Consider the following 18,713-nt stretch of genomic DNA (forward strand, 5'->3'; position numbering starts at 1 on the left):
ACTAGACAACCTCATTTTTTACACCGTCAGTCAACGTTACAAGTTTTTCTATTCCAAAAAAAAAATTGCTAGCAAAATTAATTCACTTCAATTTTTTCTTAAGCGTCAAATTTCATGATTTGATACATTTTTTGCCGTGTTGTCGGAGCCACCTTAAGTAAGTGTAACCAGTCAATAACCACCCACAGATTTATTATTGTGCATCCTTTGCATGATTGATTCAATGTGATTACCGTTTTCTCTTTATCAAGAAAGCATATCAATGGAATTTTATTTAATCTTTGGTCTTTCGATTCATCATACATTTCATTTTCACTAATATATTGTCGCTATAGTCACATACATTCATCATACAATTATTTTATTTTGTCAAATATTAATGTATTCATGTAATCTTCAGCAGCAGCTTTGATTTTCCATGTCTATGGATTTTCCACATGCAAACGTCAAACTTTCGTGAATACTGTCTGCTAGATCGCCGCCATTATTGTTTACCTCATCCTCACCGACGCATGAGGTACCTGGCGGATTTCCGTCGTACTAAGGCATAATAATCACAGAGCTCAACACAGGGAGCAGGGCAGTTGGACGCCGGACTACCTCTTATTCGTACCAAGGGTACCAAGTGATTGTGTGTCACGAAGTCGTGGATTATGTGCACCTTAACCTTAATGTAGTATAATTGATAAAAATCCATCGAAAATGAACGTGTTTTCGGCTTTAAAGCTTTACATCACCAAAATGACCGAAGAGAGCGGTCCTGGTATGAAAGTGCTCCTAATGGATAAGCAAACGGTAGTTAATTTTCGATCTCCAGATTAGGTTAGGTCTGGCTGTCAAAGTAGTACGTCGGTTCTTCTGTCGCGGCAACAATTAAATGTTGTTCCGCCTAAACAGGAGTGAACGTTGAAATCGTACTTTGATCGTAAAGATCAGACACATGTAATTTTTTCACTTTCTTCATTTTCAGACAAGCATTGTTAGTAATGTTTACAGCAAGTCGGAAATTTTGCAAAAAGAAGTTTACTTATTTGAACGCATAGACAGTGGAGCGCAGCCTGAGGGTCTTCGTCACTTGAAATGCATCGTATTCTTGAGGCCAACTGCAGAGAATATCTCCCTACTCTGTAGAGAGCTGAGGTGCCCAAAATATGGGGTTTATTACATATGTGAGTATCCTCTTTACTGTACGTTAAATTGAATCATGAAATTACAAACGACACTGTTCTTTTTATAATTCATACTTTGTTTCATTAAATTATCATCGATTACTTGTTATGAAGTTCATAAAGACACTTGAACACATGGTATCTTTCATAAGGTCATTAATTAAGATTTCAGTAACATAATTGCAAAGGCTGACATAAAAACATTGGCCGAAAGTGATGAACAAGAAGTAGTGAGAGAAGTTCACGAATTCTATGCCGATTACCTGGCATTGAATCCCCATCTATTCTCCCTTGGAATAAATATTTGCGTACAAGGTATACAATGTCACAATTATTTCTTTTGTGTGATTATGATTTGGTATGTTAAAATAGTATGTGAGTTGAGAGTGCTAATTTCTAACAATAATATCACAAAATACGGTTTTCAAACATTTTCTTACTACTATAATGCAGTATTATTTTTACAGATCTAAGGTGGATACCAACACATTTGCAGCGTACAGCGCAAGGAATAATTTCAGTTCTACTATCTCTCAGAAAATGCCCGTTCATTAGATACCAGGGTGGTTCCGATATGTCTAAAATACTTGCTGAAAAAATCAGGGAAACATTCAGCAAGGAATCAAACCTATTTGACTTTAGACAAGAACTTAATCCCCTGTTACTAATTGTCGATAGGCGTGATGACCCTGTTACTCCATTACTTAATCAATGGACATACCAGGCCATGGTTCATGAACTTTTGACCATTAATAATAACAGAGTAGACTTATCTCATGTTAATGGAATTTCGAAGGAACTGGCAGAGGTTGTTCTCAGTGCGGAACATGATGAATTTTATGCCCAAGTATGTAAATACATTCCTTCATTTTGAAGAAAGTTGCTTTATAGTGAAAGTATTTCATCACCCTGATATTCTTTTAATCCAGAACTTGTACTTAAACTTTGGTGAAATTGGACAAATGATAAAAACACTAATGGATGATTTTCAAAAAAAATCAAAGAAGAACCAAAAGTTGGAAAGTATAGCTGATATTAAAAATTTTGTGGAAATGTATCCGCAATTCAAAAAGATATCGGGTACAGTGTCAAAGCATGTTACTGTTGTTGGTGAACTTTCATCTCTTGTTGGAAAGCATAATCTACTCGAAGTGTCTGAATTGGAACAGGAACTCAGCTGTCAGAGCGAACACTCTACACAGGTATATGTTATGATAAACTAATTGTAAATTTATTCAAATATTTTTGAACCAGCTGCGAGTATCTGCTTCAGTTATGTTTTCAAAGAATGAAGGATACTGCTGTACACTGTACTTGATTCCACGGTATGTACATCATTTTTCAGCTACAGAAAATCAAGAAACTGATCAATGATTCTAGAGTGCGAGACGTCGATGCTACACGTTTAGTTATGTTGTATGCACTTCATTATGAGAAGCATAGTAACAATGATATCACTGGGTTGTTAGACATGTTGAAGAAAAAAGGTGTTCCAGCAACATACACAAAGGTTTGTATAGTAACTGCCTCATGATGTGAAAAGAAAATTTAATTATTTGACTTTTGTTCTTTTAGCTTGTCTACAGTATATTAGAGTACAGCGGAGTTCATGCTAGGCAAAGTAATCTGTTTAATCATGAAGGGGTTTCTAAAATAACGAAGAAGTTATTTATGGGTCTGAGTGGCGTAGATAATATATATACGCAACATAAACCATTGCTAGTCGAAACATTGGATGATCTGTTGAAAGGAAGGTTGAGCACTCAAACTTTCCCCTATTTAGGAAATATGGTCATGTCAAAAAGGTATTTAGAACGAATATTATTGGAATACTTCTTTGATTACGGCAAACCGTAGTAATGGTATGTTCATTATAATAATATTCCAAAGCAATATGAATAATTCCCATATAATGTAGGTACTACACGAATCAGTACTCATGTATTTGATTTCATCTAAATTTTCAGACCTCAAGAAATTATTGTTTTCATAGTGGGCGGTGCGACTTATGAAGAAAGTCTCGCTGTGAATAATTTGAATAAACAAAATCCAGGAACAAAAATAATTTTAGGTGGTACGACAATTCACAATTTCCAAACGTTCACAGAGGAAATTCAAAGCGCTACTAATAGTATAACAAGAAGATATCGAAGTAGGAATAACTAACTAATAAAGCTTCAACAATACTGTAACTAAATATTTATTTGCATTACTTTTCACTGCTGTTACACTTATGTTGCATAAAACGTGTCTCAAGCTTCAAGTATACAATAGTTAACACTGGATAATGTCTGTATCTGTTCCGAATTTGCATTAGTCAGTGATATGTAAGCCATTCTTTTTTATTTTCTTTCATAATCATTGGTCCGTTTATAATACGTTGTACCGTGATAGTAACTGTTTTTTTTATGAAAATTTATCTGAGTAACTTCACCGTATAACTGCAAATATTGATTATAAGTCTAAACTAAATCACTCGAATAATCTCAGTTGAAAGAAACAGCTAGTGATTTAAAAAGTTGTGATTTACAGTATTGAACGACTACGTACTAGTTTGCGGGTAAACATTATTCGAAAATAACGGCCATTTATTAACATCTTACAATTTTTATTGTTTTCACTTCTGGAGATTAAAATTCAATTTGATATCGAAATACTACTCATCTCTAGTGTGATCTTCAAGCATGTAGTCCGGTGGCCCTTCCAACATCCGGTCATCATTTCTTGTTACCTTCAACAGATACATAATGTTTTTCGCAAGTGATTATTTCGCATAATATTGGAGTAAGTGTGGTGTTAATTTGAAAAGACTTGTATGAAAATGCTCAGTTCGTTAATAGGGCATGTCTAAATTACATACCAAAACACCAGGTTTCTTTGTTTGATACGAATCTGTCAAGTGACCATAACATTTTCATATTTGGATGAGAATTTTTCGTTGTACCTACCGATCTCACCCATAATTTCATTCTATTCGGAATCTGTAAGGGACCTCCGGGGTTTTAACATTATGACACTGATTATGAATTGACCTATATCAATTTAGATCTATGCTCACAAATCCTTTTTTCGAGCCCTACTGATCCTTAACGATTTGTTGTTCCAGAAATTCTGTTGTGATGTGTGGGAGATAATTTTGATACGGAATCAGTCAATAGCTTTTACAATTTTGTAACATACTTAAACACAGATTAGATCTTCCTTTTCAGACACATCCATGCAATTAGCTAAGATGAACAATTCTTGTTGTAAGTTTTTAATTGGAATTCACACAAGTTATAATGATGAAATTAGGATTGGTTAACTATGTGAGATAAAGGATTTGTGACAATGTTAAAAAAACCATTATCTTAGCAATTATGAACTGAAGATCAGTGAGATCGAGATCTCATAGTATTAAGAATGGGTGTAACAGACTAGTCTAAAGCCTCATTTAATAATATCATTCACGTAATTTTGTGTTTGTATAAATCTTGGACTAGTATCTATTAATAATTTATGTGTATATCTTGGAGCTGTATTTAAGAGTGCTTTAATGCAACTTATCCTTACTTACATACCTCAACAATGCCGGTGGATAAAGCATAACCGACCATGGCTACAGTAGCAAAAACGCCAGCAAGGAATTGGTTTCTCTTCTTGTGGGGAAATTCGTTCTCTGAATCTCTTCGCATTTTTCTAACACTTTCTTCAGCTTTTTTCCTCTCATATTCTTGACATATGTCCGGAAAGTATTTCTGAGATATACGAGTTACAAACTTGACTAAATTTGTGCAGGCTTTGAGGTGATTTTGCAATGCAGGGTTTGGCAGTGGAGCTTTTAACAAAGGTGCAAGATATGAATAGATTATTGCATCCAGAGACGTAGGGTGAGGGCCAAAGAAATACTCTCTTTCTCCCAGCCGAGTCGATAACAGTGTCAAGCACTTCTGTGCTTCAGAATACACCTGCAATTTTAGTTGATAATTACTGAAGATGTGCAAATAAATAAATACTAGCATTTGTAAAATATTTCTATTTACCGCATTTTCTATGGCACTGATTTCGCCTTCAGTTGGGTACAGCGATTCCATCATGTTCCTAGCTTGTCTTTCAAATTTACCAGGGTAAAAGAAATTCAAAGGAAAAGGTAGTGCTTTGGCGTACCATGGCTGTATGAATTCATTGTAATTCTTTACATCAACCCACCTGTAACATTTGAAACCTAAAATTAACGTTTAGGGCATTGATAATCATATGCACGCAAGCGTGTTTCTGAAGCCTATGAATTAACATTTCCCACTTACTCATTCAGATCTACGAGATGATTTGACATGATTGTTATCTGCACAGTTAGTAGGTAATGATTATTATTTTATACTAACCAAACATATTGCAGTGCCGGGTAAATTTTCTCCTTAAGCATAGTATCATATGCGACGACCTCAGCGCATTGTTTAGGAGTAAGACTAAAATCAGCTGTGTAATTCTTTTTTCGAAAAAATGCAGTTATATCTTTCACTGAGTCTAAAGTCTCGCTACCACATCGGAGAACAGGTAGCGCACCGTTTGGTGTCCGAAATGGATTATTAGTAGGATTTATCTTGAGCGGTACTCCACTAAATTTGGCATAGACCTACAAAATAATTATTGGACATGTGAGGAAAAAATACCTGTGAGAATTTTGACGTAAAGTTTCAATACAAAGATGATTATCAATCTACTTAAGTCTTTGAAGAAAAAAAAAAGTTTGCCTGAGAACCAGTTAATTGCACAAGTATATAACCAGTAAGAGGAATAAAAATTTCTATCAATAGATGACAATACAAGGTACAAAGTGGAAACATCTAGATCAAGTTGAATTTAAACACCTGAAGTTCTCGCTGTTGTGAAAACATTGATGGTAGGGTACGATATTTTAACTGTGTATAAGATATTCTGGTTGATTATTCAGCAGGTCAATTTGAAGATGGGATTAATAATCAAATCTTGAAAACTGCGATGTGATAAGAAGCTTTTCTGTTAAAATAATGATGCGGAATAATGCAAGTTTGATGATCATAACCTTACTAAGACTGAAGAACATACCAAAATATTTAAGCACTTAAGATCGACAGAAGGAAGGCCCCAATCCCCTTTCCAGACGTCTAGTTGAAACGACTCATTCATTTCGAATTTCGAAAAATCACAAAAAATTGACAATTAAATAAATATATTACCAGTGCGTGATAAATGTTTTCCAATCGCACGTGATTGTCCTATGTAAACATGACAAGCGCCAACAACGACGAACAGTGAAAAAAAAGAAATTTCACAATTTTTTCGCGATTGACTGTTCGAAATCCCAGCCTGGTAGGTAAACTAGTTGATAATATAATGTTAATTTGGTTCATGTTCAGATACGCCTGCACATCAGGAAATCAGGAAACTGAAGCTAGTCTCGCGCAGAGTATATGTATACCGCATTGTAATCATATTTGTATGGTATACTAAAAGCTGAAACGGAACTATGAAATTTATTTAATCCACAATTACAATCTGCAAATCAAGTACACAGGTCTTTCTTGTGTAGCTTTCTTGAAACACTTGCTTTCCTATGGAACTTTAATATGAGAATTTTTTTTTTAGTGGTTTGCTGCTGAGTGAATAATAATATATCGTTTCATTTAGAAACTATGTACTAGTATTATTTGAAATCAAGTTTGGTAACGAAGATGCGACTGTATAATTTTTTACCTACATGATGGAAATACATAACTTCAGTTATTGAACCACTAGAATTCAAAAAACGAATGCCCTTGTGATTGCTTTTTGTTTGAACTAACACCGTCAATTATCAGAGATTGTTTTAATTTTAGGATGAAATGAAACGGCTCGTGTTCTTCTTGATAATTACTTTCTAGGTTTATTATTATATTTATCATGTATATACATGCTTATAGTTGCCAATGGCTATTATATAGACACGCCTTATAGATAATGATTTGAAAACATAATTGATTCATTCGGAGGTATTTTTCAGAGGCACAATCGATTATACTTAGAGTACATATCTCTGCATATTTAAAAAAATTTCTATCCATTTTTGATACTGGTTTATTTTCTCATCATCATTATGATTTCGTATTATTTTTTGTATACGTAATTGAAATTATGCAGTCAAGTATGCAACTTAAAATTGATTGACCTCTGACCAATTATATGACCTATGCTTAAGTTGGTTTCAAAATGTTTTTCACTAATCAAACACATGCTGATATTACATTTATATAGAGTTTGCGCATTACAATAATCTGGTAAAATATGATTTAGGATTTATATACCAGGTATTTGATGAATACTAGTAGCAATTATTTATAACATACACTCATATGGTAAACAGAAAGAAAAAATTAAGAGATAAAAATAAAACTGACCAATCAATAACACCGCATCTTTGAGTCCCTTTAATTTTTTTTTAGCACGAGGTCAATTGGAATACAGTACGTAGTAAAAATAAAAAACCAAAGTAGAAATAAAAAATACTAGCAAGAATAAACGTTGATACATCTTTTTTTTATCGTTTGATGTTACAGATAATTCTGGATAAATCTTTTGGTACGAAGCAACATGCTGTCATGTTATTTAGCCAACTGCCTCAAATTATAAATTTATATTAAACGCGATACCAATAATAAAATTTGATACTCAAACACGTGTTGAAGATATTTCAAGATTTCTTTTCATTCAAATTATATGTCTAGTAGAACATGGGAATAAAATGAAATTAATATAGTAGACATTCAAAAAAGGTATTCAAACTCAAAAATAAAATAATAGCTTAGATGTGATTGAAGAAAAGGAATATGTTTACTATATTGAGTTGTAGAGAGCAAGAATTGTCTTGATATAGTAATTCATTATGTGTAGTCGTAGTGACACCAAAAGTTTTTCTTCGAGCATTCTTTTTTCTCTTCTGTGTTACCTAAAATGACTATTATTATTTTTAAAACCAAAGTTCAGCTATCTACATGTAATGCGCGTAGTATAATGTAATAATTTTCTTCAAATTAAAAACACATTTATGGTAGGTGTATATGACTAAGAGTTATGTCTAAGTTATAGTATTGTACACTCTTTGTTGCTTATATTATTAATATTATCAAAAAATTAGACTATTTGGTGTGTCAATTGCACGCAACATTATGACTGTGTATGGTAATTATTATTATTATACAAATGTGATCACGATTCAATAATGACTGTGGTATTATACTAATTTCACTGTTAACTAATAAGCAATCATAATTGTTATGATGCAGCTTTTGTTCAACATGTCCCGCAGTTATTAGAAAGAAAGTAAATATAATTATCATTAGAGATTACGGGTATTCGGAAAAAGACAGATCAATTAGCAATGCGTTAACAAATTGCTGCTTCACACCAAGCTATCCTGAACGTAGGTGATACTACATTAGCAACAAAGTTCTACTTTTGTTATAAGAAGATCCAGTCTAATTAAGATTATCTGACCTCTTGCTGTTCACACTGTCAGGATTTGACTGTTAATATTACATATTAGTAACATAAATAAATTATTAAATCATTTGCTTTGCAGAACTAGTGTGGTGTAAAGTAATTAATAAAAATTAACAATAAATATGTGATGATCTCGAATTTAAAAAGCAAGGCTACATTTTACCAGATGGCTCTTGCTGGAGATCAATCTATCTATATTACAAGTCGAATCTTACGTACTTTTTCAATAGACATACTCAGGTTTTCATTTTCCAACACCAAAGCAGCTTACTGTTTAATCAAACTTCAGTTTTGCATATTTAGGAAATAAATGCAGGTAAATCGAACGACAATTATGTTATACTGATAAAATTACTATTATTACTCAACAAAATAATGTTCTGCTTGGGTGAGACAAAATCACAAAGTGCAATCTACAGGGTCATTTACTTGTTGCTGAACATATGACCTTGTGTACAAAGTGTTGAATAGTATGTAATTGAAGTGAAGATGTAAATCAATTAGGAAATAGACGGTCAGGATGTGGAAAAAAATTTTTGCAATCGTTGCACGGTTCTCCGATCGAGAGCACAGAGGTCAAAGTCGAAAGTCTTCTTGGTGATTTCGTATTGTCCCGTCTCTGCAATTACCTGAACCACCCTTTGTAGTTCCTGGTTGTCCTGTAGCGTCATTATTTTTTGCTGCAGATCCTTTAGCTGTGATAGATAAGCTTCCGAGAATACAGGGGGGTCAACAGCATCTACTTCTGCCAATATATTATTTGTAGAATCAGGAGCAACTTGTTCCACTTCGCCCTCTTCATCCTTAGCATTCTCTTCTTCACCATCCTCACCTTTAGCTTTTGACAATTGCATTGATTCCGTGTCCATGACCACAGGAGATTGACTGGAAGAAACAGGCTCAAGTGGCAGTGAGGGAGAGCGTGCTTTTTCCTTTTCTTTCTTTGGCTCCTTCTCAGCTGGCTCGTCATCCCCTTTGCTGTTACTTCTTTTCTTCCGTTTTCTACTTTCTCTTTCTTCACCCCTACTTCCTCTTGACTTTTCTTTTTTCGTTTTTTCAGTCTTCTCTTTCTTTGCTGCCGGTGGAGGTGGAGACGCAAGTCTAGGTTGCTCAGTTGGTGGCGGGGGCGTTGGCGGAGAATCTTTCTTCATAACGACTTGTTTTGTGTCAGAATGAGCATCGTCATCAGGTGAAGGTGTCGAGTCGCTGCTATCCCTTTCCGTCATTTCAGCTATGAGGGTAGACAAGGGATTAAGGGGTGGTGGAATACTGATGTTATTGTGTTTTTCCCCTCCGCCACTTTTAGATCTGTCCTTCTTATCTTTTTTCTCTCTTTCCTTGCTTCCATCTCCTCTGTCCTTTTTGTCTCGTTTCTTATGCTTATGTTTCTGTTTTTCTTTATCAGCTTTTCCATCCTTACTTTTTTCTGCCTTCTCCACTTTTTCTGGCTTCTCGACTTTTATCGCCCTATCTTCCTTTGGCTTTTCAACTTCTTTACAAGGCTTTGGAGACTTCCTAACATCTTTCGATATCTTGGTCTCTTGGCTTTTCTCCTTTTCCACTTTCTCCTGCTTTTCCACCTGCTTTTCAACCTTGTCTATTCTCTCTGTTTTCTCCTGTTTCATTTCGGATTTCTCTATTTTATCAGTATACTTTGTATTCTCTTTGGACTTGTCTCTATCTTTCTCCTTGTGCTTGTCCTTTTTTTCTTTATCCCTGTCTTCTTTATGCTTCTTCTGTTCCTTCTTTTTTTCACTTTTACCATTTCCATCCAAAGAAACCTTAGATGACTTATCCTTTTCCTTATCTTTCTCTTTGTCCTTTTCCCTCTCATGCGAAAGTTTTTTTCCTTCTCTATCCTTTGATTTTGGAGAAAGAGGTCGCTTTGGTGGTGGAGGTAATGGAGGACTTGGAGGTTTCTTGGGTGGAAGTGGAGAAGAAACTCTTTTATTACCAGGACTAGAGTGACTACTTTTTATTGCAGGACTCTGTGGTCTCTTAGACTTTTCCTTACTCCGTTCTCTTTCTCTAGAATGGTCTTTATCTTTTTTATCGCCTTTCTTCTCTTCTGTACTCTTGTCTTTTTTTCCTTCTTTATAAGGACTATGTTTTACTTTTGAAGTTTTTTCTGCTTTTTCTATTTTCTCTGTATAAACCGTTGGTTTGATGTTTATTCCTTTATCCATTAGCAAATTTTTTTTATTGTCTGGAGAAACTTTTGCCGTTTTGATTGGCTCTCCAAATAAATCCTGGAAGGAATTCGAGATTTTCGGCTCTGGGGGACGATGTTTTTTCCCATCGGATCCACTCAGCTTTGGTTTTCCAATCATTGGAACAGTCGCTTGAGGTTCTCCTTTATCCAATGTACCTTCCAAGCCTGATACAATGGTCTGTAAAAAAGTTAATATTCTGGTTATATTCAACGCTGTTTTTGGTAAATGATAATTAATATCACACAACGCCAGCTGTACAGCTTAAATGAATAATGCAATGTGGGGGACAATTTCTACATTGGTAATGGCAATACTTACAGCTCCTCCTTTCAGTAGCTTTCTCCGAAAATCATTGGATGGGTTGGAGATGAGCTCATCGTGACGAATGACCTTATTGATAGCTGGACCACTCGGTTGTAAGTTGAGGTCATATGATATTTCAATTTTCTTTGGTTCATCCTTGTTTTTGAAATAGACCTGAATCGGAATAACAAAACCAGCGTATCCTGATTCGCGCACTGCGTATGGTGGCTCTTTGATGATTCGTTTTGGCTTAGGAAAGGTGCTGTGGAGAATAAACACTACTTTCTCGATGTAGTGATGAACGTCAGCGTTGTCGACTCCTCTTAAGAATACTTCCCAATCGTGGGTATAACCCTCGGGGGTAGTTCTTGAACGTAATACCGACGTGTGGCCGCATTCCAGGGTCACTCGCACTGCCATTCTCCGCTATGGGAGTATTTTACCAGCAATAATAAGAAGTAAACCCTCTAGGTGACCCCACGTCGTGATCATTCGTCCCATTACATTACCCCACGTTCACAACACCCGAAACCTTTAAAGTTTTAAGTTTAACCACAAGCGGCATTTAAGTGGATGAGATTTGTTCAATAACAAATGTGCATCTTCAAGAGTAGAAGTGATTTTTTTAATTAAAATTACGAAGGTGTATTAAGGGCTACATCGCTTTACACTTCTAATTTTCTATTAAAAGTTCAGTTTTTAGAATCAATGGTTAACCGAATAATATTATTGTTTTTATTTGCAAAACCCCACACGATGAAAATTATTTAAACACATAACATTTCACGCCAAAGTGATGGCGGTTGTCAACAGGTAAACTGTACGCCAGTGAAAATAGTCGCCATCATGCTTGTGAAAACTTAATAAATAATACAAAAGAAACCCACTCTAAGTGCCACCTGTCGGAAATTCGTATTGTTGAACCAGTTGAACACAGCGATTGAACCGTGAGTTGAACTGCTTGCTACTACTTGGTATGTGCGTGTAACTAATGTCAGTATGAAACCTGCCACAGTTAGTTGTGGAATGTAACGAAATGTAAGACGGCGGCGGCGTCACTAGTGTACTGCGAATTGGCCGCGACTGTATCGCTAAAGGGCGTGCCGTGGTTGAAAGCAGTACTACCAGCCTCAGGCCACAGGGCCTGGACACTGCCATAGGCCGACCGGTTCCCTGTTTAGTACTGGTTTTAACCACGACAGGCCTTCTTGCGCTACAGTTGCGGCCAATTCGCAGTACCATGGACACGGTCTTACATGCAGGCCTGGCACACTGATATATATATACACTGGATTGGATTAAGCGTGGTGCCGTCACGCCAATTGAACGGTAGCCATTTTGTACAGATTCTTGTCACTTTAGATATATATATATATATATATATATATATATATATATATATATATATATATGTGATATATGTATGTGTATATAATCGATTGCGATGGAAAATTACAGTAACAATTATTGAGGTAACAATGAGTACCTGCGTTTTTGCAAAACAAAGCAATCAAAATATTGTGGACGATCATTTCACAAGTGAGTATACAACGCTGAAGCGTTCTGCAAATGATAACTTGCAGAGGTTATGTCAGCATACGAAGTATTTACTAATTATATTTAACGAGTATTATAACGTACGAATCGTGTCAGTAAAAATTCACAATATTTGAATTATGAACCGATCTTATTATAATTGAAATTGAAAACTCGGGTATTATTGACTCAGGGATTAAATTATAATTCGATATGTAGATTTCCCGTGAAAGATGTGTTGCGCCTTCAGCAGTGGTTAAAAGAAATGAAGAGGAAGGACTGGAAGCCAAACCGAAATAGCACATTGTGTTCAGCTCATTTTACAAATGACTGCTTTGATAGGACAGGATTCCTAATTACATTGAAAAAAATCAGTGTACCAACTATATTTGACAACCCAAAATCAGAGTGTTCATCTTGTCACCGATTAAGGGAATATGGACGTGGCTATTCATTCTTCAAGTAAGTACCATTACTCAATGCAACATAACGTGTGAATTAATAAATTTAAATTCTGCTTGTTATGTAGGTTCCCATTGGATGAACCTGATATTATGAAGCAGTGGATCGCAAATATAAACATTGGACCGTGGTCTCCATCAAGTGATAGCTTTCTGTGTTCCGACCACTTTGAACCCTCTTGCTTTCAGAAGAAAAGTAAAAATTATATAACTTTACCAAAAGGCAGTATCCCAACGTTATTTGGTAAGATCTGAAACTATTAATCCCTTTTAGGTCAGAGAAAACTCAGTGTGCATGAAGACACATTGATGTGATGCACTATTGCGTCAATGCCGTCGAAGCGGTTAATTACCTACAGATTATAATGTGCTCTGTTACAGAAAAATCGTGTGTGACACATTTCTGTGTATTTCCATTGTCGTTATTTATTAGTAACTTATCTGTAGGTGAAAACTTGCAGCAGACCGAATTTCAGGATGAATCCGATCGGCCCACCACAGTGAATGTAACCAAATTACATGAGCACCTACACATTTGTACCTGATTTGCATGCTCAGATATGTACATCTTTTTTATTTTCTTTTGATTGTGCTTGTAACTTTTTCTTCATGTGAATGGATTGTGGATTGATACTACTAATTATATTGTTGTGGTTTATCGCACGCAACTCTATAAAAATTCCTTAATGTTTGCAAGGAATGTTTTATTCTCCATATTTTTGAATAAAGTTTTTACTCACCCAATTCGATATAGTTTAATTCAAAACTTTTTTTACATGTCTTAAGCTCCACTTTGATGATCAATGGATGGTAAATGGATTCCCTAACGGTTGAATTAGTGTTATACAAATTTTTGAATAATCCGTATGAAATTCAGCCCACCATAGGATAAAGGATAATGGACGGAAACTTCTTAGAATTGAGGACTTCTTTTGAACATAAAGAAAAATCACGCTTAAATACAAGTTTTTCGTCATATTATTTAATGATCTTTTACATCATATAATTGTAAATAATAATATACCTTCGAAAAAATGATTTGTTCTTCATTTAATGTATCAAACATTATTTTACTCGTCAAAAACTTTTTTGTGTGACGAATATATCGTTAGATTTAAATAGCATATTTTACGCAGTTCAAATCTAGCGCGCATTCTGTGACAACTTTCTGTACAAGATGGCGGAAATTCAAGTGTTCAATTGGACACACGAGCTTACACGTAGAGTATACGGTAATATCCAATCCAGTGTATATATATATCAGTGGCCTGGCAACTCGGTCAAAATTTCAGTGGTGGGGGTTTTCTCTTATTGGAGCACCGATCGTTTCGCCTTTTTTTTTTTTAGTTTTTTAGGTTTGAACCTGTTTCCGTATCTCTCATACAGCCTGCATCCCTCTATCGCAGCGACACTCGGGGTCACTAGGCGAAACGATCGGTGCTGCAATAAGAGTACATACCCCCACCACCGGAGTTGCCAGACCTGTACGTAACTGTACGTAACTCTACGTAAGACCGTGACCATGGAGACTAGGGACTAGTAGAGACAGGAGCACGAACTGCGATGCTGAATAGAGAGTGAAATACGTCATTAAAAATTGGGCGGTGGATGGCGCTGGAGGGCTCGAAAGGCTTCACTTGAGTGCTCGTCCGTTGACTGAACAATATAAAGACGGTACCCCTGGATGAATTTTGGTGATCAGTTTTCGGCGGCCTAGTGGGCCCAGGTGGGCCTGGAAGCGTAGGTGCGTTCTGCTCTATCGACTCTGCATAACGGGTTCGCACCGACATTCGTGGCAGCCAAAGTAGTGTCCATATGAAAGTTTAAGATTGAGTCGGTAAAAAGTGAGTACGTAAGACCCGAGTCCGCCGCCAACCGCCTTCGACGACCACCGCGTCCACCGCCAGTGTTCCCAACTCGTCCGTGGGGGGCTATGTGACCAGGGCCGTAGCATTATAGTACCGAAAAAAAAATTATAGTACTTTTTTGAAAATGTTAATAATGCAATAAAATCACGGAATATTATTTTTATAAGTATATTATCCCTATCCATTACAATACGCGTGCGTACTTACATTTAATTGTACGAATGACCAGAAGGTACTTATTTGAATTATTTTTGTACACACTAGGAATGACGGCAGGAACTGGCGGGAAGCGGGAAACGGGGCGCTCAAATCAACACCAACGCGCCTGAGCCCGAACCGTGCATGTCAGCGCCCTCCGCAATAATGTGGTTAAAATTAAAAACCACATTATGGTGAATGGCGCTGACAATTTTTTGCCTAGCGCGAAAAGATTTGAATACGTTTCTTTTGAAAAGTATTAAAAATCTTTTTTTTTCGAAAAGTATTAAAGAATTTTGTCCCGCCAGTTTTTGTATTACAAAAAAAAACTTCTTTTTATACAAATTTCCAAATTATAGTAGATTTCCGTCACATAATGAAAGTTCTATGTTACATAGTACGAAGTTCATATTTATGTGACATCTACTATAATTATGTGACGGTTGGGAATACTGTCCACCGCCAACTAGCACAACTCCCGAGCACGTCCAACCTCAGTCAACTACCTCCTTCCACTTCCGACCACCTTCGTCGTCCTCGTCAATTTCGACTCCGCCCTCCTCCTCCTCAGCACCACCCAACGTGCTCGTCATCGTCGTCGTCCTCCTCGACCGCCGCCGATTACTTCCGACCACCTTCAAACACTTCCTGCCCCTCCAACCGCCGCCAAACACCTCCTGTCACCTCCTACCATCTTCAAACACCGCCTACCATCTTCGTCCATCTCCTACCTCCCCCTGCCGACTCTTGTCACCTCCTACCGCCCCCTGCCACCACCTGCCACTTCCGAACACCGCAAACCACCTCTGACCGCGACCGACCACCTTCGTCCTCTTCGTCCCCCTGTTCGGCCATGTATTCTTTAACATTAATATTCATAATTATTCCAACAACTTTTCATTTGCTCTTTCGATCTTGAACTTTCGTAGGCATAGAATCAGAACGCTGTTTTAGCTAGTCGCAAGTGAAGTATCTACGTTGGATAGAGAAGTAGAATTCTTTTTCGTGAAGTGTTCGTATGGCAAAAAATTCATAGTAACTGTAATTCATCACGGATACGCTAATTTTGATCGATACAAAATGGAGCGTTACTAGCTGGCGCGTTAACTGAAGAATGCATGTTTAGTCAGCGGCTGACCATCGAAGGGCCTAGCCGCTTGAGTCTGAAATCGGCAGGAAAGATAAAGTGCGTATTTCTGGTCTGAATTGTAAGAACTGAAATCATAATGCATCATATCATATCATCGTACATCATACATCATGCGTCAACTTGCATCACACATCATACATCATACATAGTATTGAAGTTTGAAACCAAAGTTGGATGTTCGGATGTTCAGAAAGTGACGTCGCCCAAATTTTTTTTCTCACGACGTCATCGATCTATAGTATGTAATCGAAAATGAGCTAGCCGAATTCCTCAGTCTGGAAACAACCGCGCAGTAGAGCGGACGTACGAAAATCGTGCTCCGCAAATTTTGAGTACCGAGTTCTTTGCCTCCTGGATCTTGCGCTCCGGGTCCGCGTCCTAGTGCAACTCGACTTCCAGGACAAGCGCTCCGTAGTTTCTATGCTCCAGGTCTGATACCTGGTGCAACTCGAGTTCCAGGACAAGCGCTCCGTGGTTCCTGCGCTCCAGGTCGTCTACCTGGTGGAACTCGACTTCCAGGACAAACGCTCCGTAGTTTCTATGCTCCAGATCTGGTACCTCGTGCGACTCGACTTCCAGGACTAGCGCTCTGTGGTTACTATGCTCCAGGTCCAGTACGTGGTGAAACTTGACTCCCAGGACAAGCGCTCCGTGGTTCCTGCGCTCCAGGTCCTTGACCTGGTGACTTTTGACCTTCAGGACTAATTTTCCGTAGTTCTCGCTGTGAGGGCCTCCACCTGGTGGATTTTGACATCCAGGAAAAGCGCTCCGTAGTTCTGGCTTTCCAGGTCCGTGACCTGATGACTTTTGACCTTCCGGAATAATTTCCAAGTTTGCAAATTTAATTATTGAAAACGTCATATTTTGTACTATCAAACCAATATGCATGGTTCAGATAACATTTTGAATCGGAAAAAAAATCGAACGACCAAGATCAACAAGTTGCAATTGGTGAGCGGTTGGCATTGTATACATAGGAATACATGACAATAACGTCGTTCAATTAGAGCTAAGATTGCTGTGCGCAGTGTTTCAAATCTATCAGCACTTAGCTGATTGTTCTGTAGTATTTTTTGACAAAATTTATTGTCATAAAATCACAATACGTTATACTTACATGCATGTGTAAACGTGATTTGTAGCATTATATAGAAAAAATCTTACGGGCAGATTCGGTGTGCGTCACATGCACAAAGACAGTGTTCATTCCGTATACTATAAAGCAAATACCAGAATTGCTTGGGTAGTCACCGTGCCCCAGTCTCCTCTACGACTATGTCATCTGGTAAAATACTGACAACGAGTAAGCGAGCGCACCAGCACAAAAACCTGTTACACTAGGCATCCGACCCCGAGCGAGCTTTAGCGAGCGGGTGTTTTAAAACTAGTTATTTTTAATTCGCGCACCATTCTATTATCGATGTACCAGAATAACCCCAAAAACCGTGATATCATATTAATTGTCGAGCTCAAACGTAAGAAGTAACGATTTTTACCAAGAAAATTCTGAACGAAAATGAATGAGATTTAACGTATTTTTTCTGAGTGTTTTAGTTCATCGATGATAGAAATATATGTCAATTCAAAGTAATTTTAGTTTTTACATTTCAGACAGAAATTACGCACTCCATCTTTCCTGCCAATTCGAGGTTCCAGCGGTGAGGTGCCGATGGCCAGCTAATATCTTCGCCATTTTGCGACAATTGATGATAAGTAAATTTTTCTTGTACTGTCCAAATGTGAGCTAATATACACTCGAAATTTAAAGTAGCTTCGTTAGTTATCTCCCATTGGAAAAAAATAGCCGACAATCAACGTTTCGCTTAAAAATTATCGTATTTGATTGATTTGAAAAAAAATATGTGTACTTTCCCGATCTTTCATATGGCAGCATTCGAAGAACCCGGTTTCCACTTTCAACCGACGTGGAAGATATTTTTTCTCCATTATCTGATTTTGTTATAAACCTTTTTTCGGTGTTACTTAGATATTTATCTATATGATGATTGATTGCTTTCAGTTTCGAACCATTTGTATACGATATAAGTAAAAAATAAATAATTGTAATCAGCTATTTTCATGTAAACCAATAACGGAAAGCTATATTGGTATTTTTGCACAGTGAGTATAACATTTTTATAAAATGTAATGGCAATTGTGATTATATTTTATCTAAAATTTTTTAAACTTGTCACGTTTACGATGAATGATTTCGATTCACTTTTCGCGCAAGCACAAATTCAGTGGTTATAAATGCGATAATAAAATTTATCATATTTTTAATTCATTAATCAATCATACTGATCCTCACAAAATAC

The 18,713-nt window shown here is 36.7% G+C and overlaps 3 protein-coding genes and 1 long non-coding RNA gene across 6 annotated transcripts; 2 read left to right on the forward strand and 2 right to left on the reverse strand.

Annotated features, from left to right (window-relative positions):
* Window positions 1-576: 576 nt before the first annotated feature.
* Window positions 577-5,785, forward strand: Vps45 (vacuolar protein sorting 45). The gene is made up of 8 exons (XM_046632741.2): window positions 577-795; window positions 971-1,169; window positions 1,335-1,484; window positions 1,637-2,016; window positions 2,099-2,371; window positions 2,515-2,679; window positions 2,745-2,974; window positions 3,137-5,785. Exons 1-8 carry the CDS (start codon window positions 703-705, stop codon window positions 3,333-3,335), a joined length of 1,689 nt encoding a protein of 562 aa, XP_046488697.1. The 5' UTR covers window positions 577-702; the 3' UTR covers window positions 3,336-5,785.
* On the reverse strand, window positions 3,826-6,317 carry LOC124222133 (metaxin-1). The gene is made up of 5 exons (XM_046632776.2): window positions 6,237-6,317; window positions 5,534-5,784; window positions 5,192-5,357; window positions 4,730-5,116; window positions 3,826-3,900 (listed from the first exon to the last, which is right to left on the reverse strand). Exons 1-5 carry the CDS (start codon window positions 6,315-6,317, stop codon window positions 3,826-3,828), a joined length of 960 nt encoding a protein of 319 aa, XP_046488732.1.
* On the reverse strand, window positions 5,655-12,258 carry ear (ENL/AF9-related super elongation complex transcription factor). Its single transcript, XM_046632733.2, has 3 exons — window positions 11,198-12,258; window positions 6,368-11,056; window positions 5,655-5,784 (listed from the first exon to the last, which is right to left on the reverse strand). The coding sequence occupies exons 1-2, from the start codon at window positions 11,600-11,602 to the stop codon at window positions 9,182-9,184; spliced, it is 2,280 nt and encodes a 759-aa protein (XP_046488689.1). The 5' UTR covers window positions 11,603-12,258; the 3' UTR covers window positions 5,655-5,784; window positions 6,368-9,181.
* A 29-nt stretch (window positions 12,259-12,287) lies between these two features.
* On the forward strand, window positions 12,288-14,217 carry LOC124222153 (uncharacterized). 3 transcript variants are annotated; one of them, XR_006883944.2, is made up of 5 exons: window positions 12,288-12,511; window positions 12,641-12,721; window positions 12,938-13,180; window positions 13,248-13,423; window positions 13,627-14,217. It is a non-coding gene; the product is annotated as an uncharacterized lncRNA (long non-coding RNA). The 3 variants fall into 3 exon arrangements; XR_011177497.1 differs by lacking the exon at window positions 12,641-12,721 and having other exon boundaries at window positions 12,290-12,511; XR_011177496.1 differs by lacking the exons at window positions 12,288-12,511; window positions 12,641-12,721 and adding an exon at window positions 12,739-12,785.
* Window positions 14,218-18,713: the final 4,496 nt, after the last annotated feature.

The sequence above is a fragment of the Neodiprion pinetum genome, chromosome 6 (genome assembly GCF_021155775.2).
Source record: "Neodiprion pinetum isolate iyNeoPine1 chromosome 6, iyNeoPine1.2, whole genome shotgun sequence".
NCBI classification, from domain to species: domain Eukaryota; kingdom Metazoa; phylum Arthropoda; class Insecta; order Hymenoptera; family Diprionidae; genus Neodiprion; species Neodiprion pinetum.

Coding starts and splice junctions, on each gene's coding strand:
- Vps45 (XM_046632741.2), top strand. CDS start 703: ATGAACGTGTTTTCGGCTTTAAAGCTTTACATCACCAAAATGACCGAA. Junction 1,170..1,334: donor ATATGGGGTTTATTACATAT/GTGAGTATCCTC, acceptor TCATTAATTAAG/ATTTCAGTAACATAATTGCA. Junction 2,680..2,744: donor TTCCAGCAACATACACAAAG/GTTTGTATAGTA, acceptor TTGTTCTTTTAG/CTTGTCTACAGTATATTAGA.
- LOC124222133 (XM_046632776.2), bottom strand. CDS start 6,317: ATGAATGAGTCGTTTCAACTAGACGTCTGGAAAGGGGATTGGGGCCTT. Junction 5,785..6,236: donor TTAAGTGCTTAAATATTTTG/GTATGTTCTTCA, acceptor ATTATTTTGTAG/GTCTATGCCAAATTTAGTGG. Junction 3,901..4,729: donor TATCCACCGGCATTGTTGAG/GTATGTAAGTAA, acceptor TATCTGTTGAAG/GTAACAAGAAATGATGACCG.
- ear (XM_046632733.2), bottom strand. CDS start 11,602: ATGGCAGTGCGAGTGACCCTGGAATGCGGCCACACGTCGGTATTACGT. Junction 11,057..11,197: donor AGCTACTGAAAGGAGGAGCT/GTAAGTATTGCC, acceptor ACTTTTTTACAG/ACCATTGTATCAGGCTTGGA.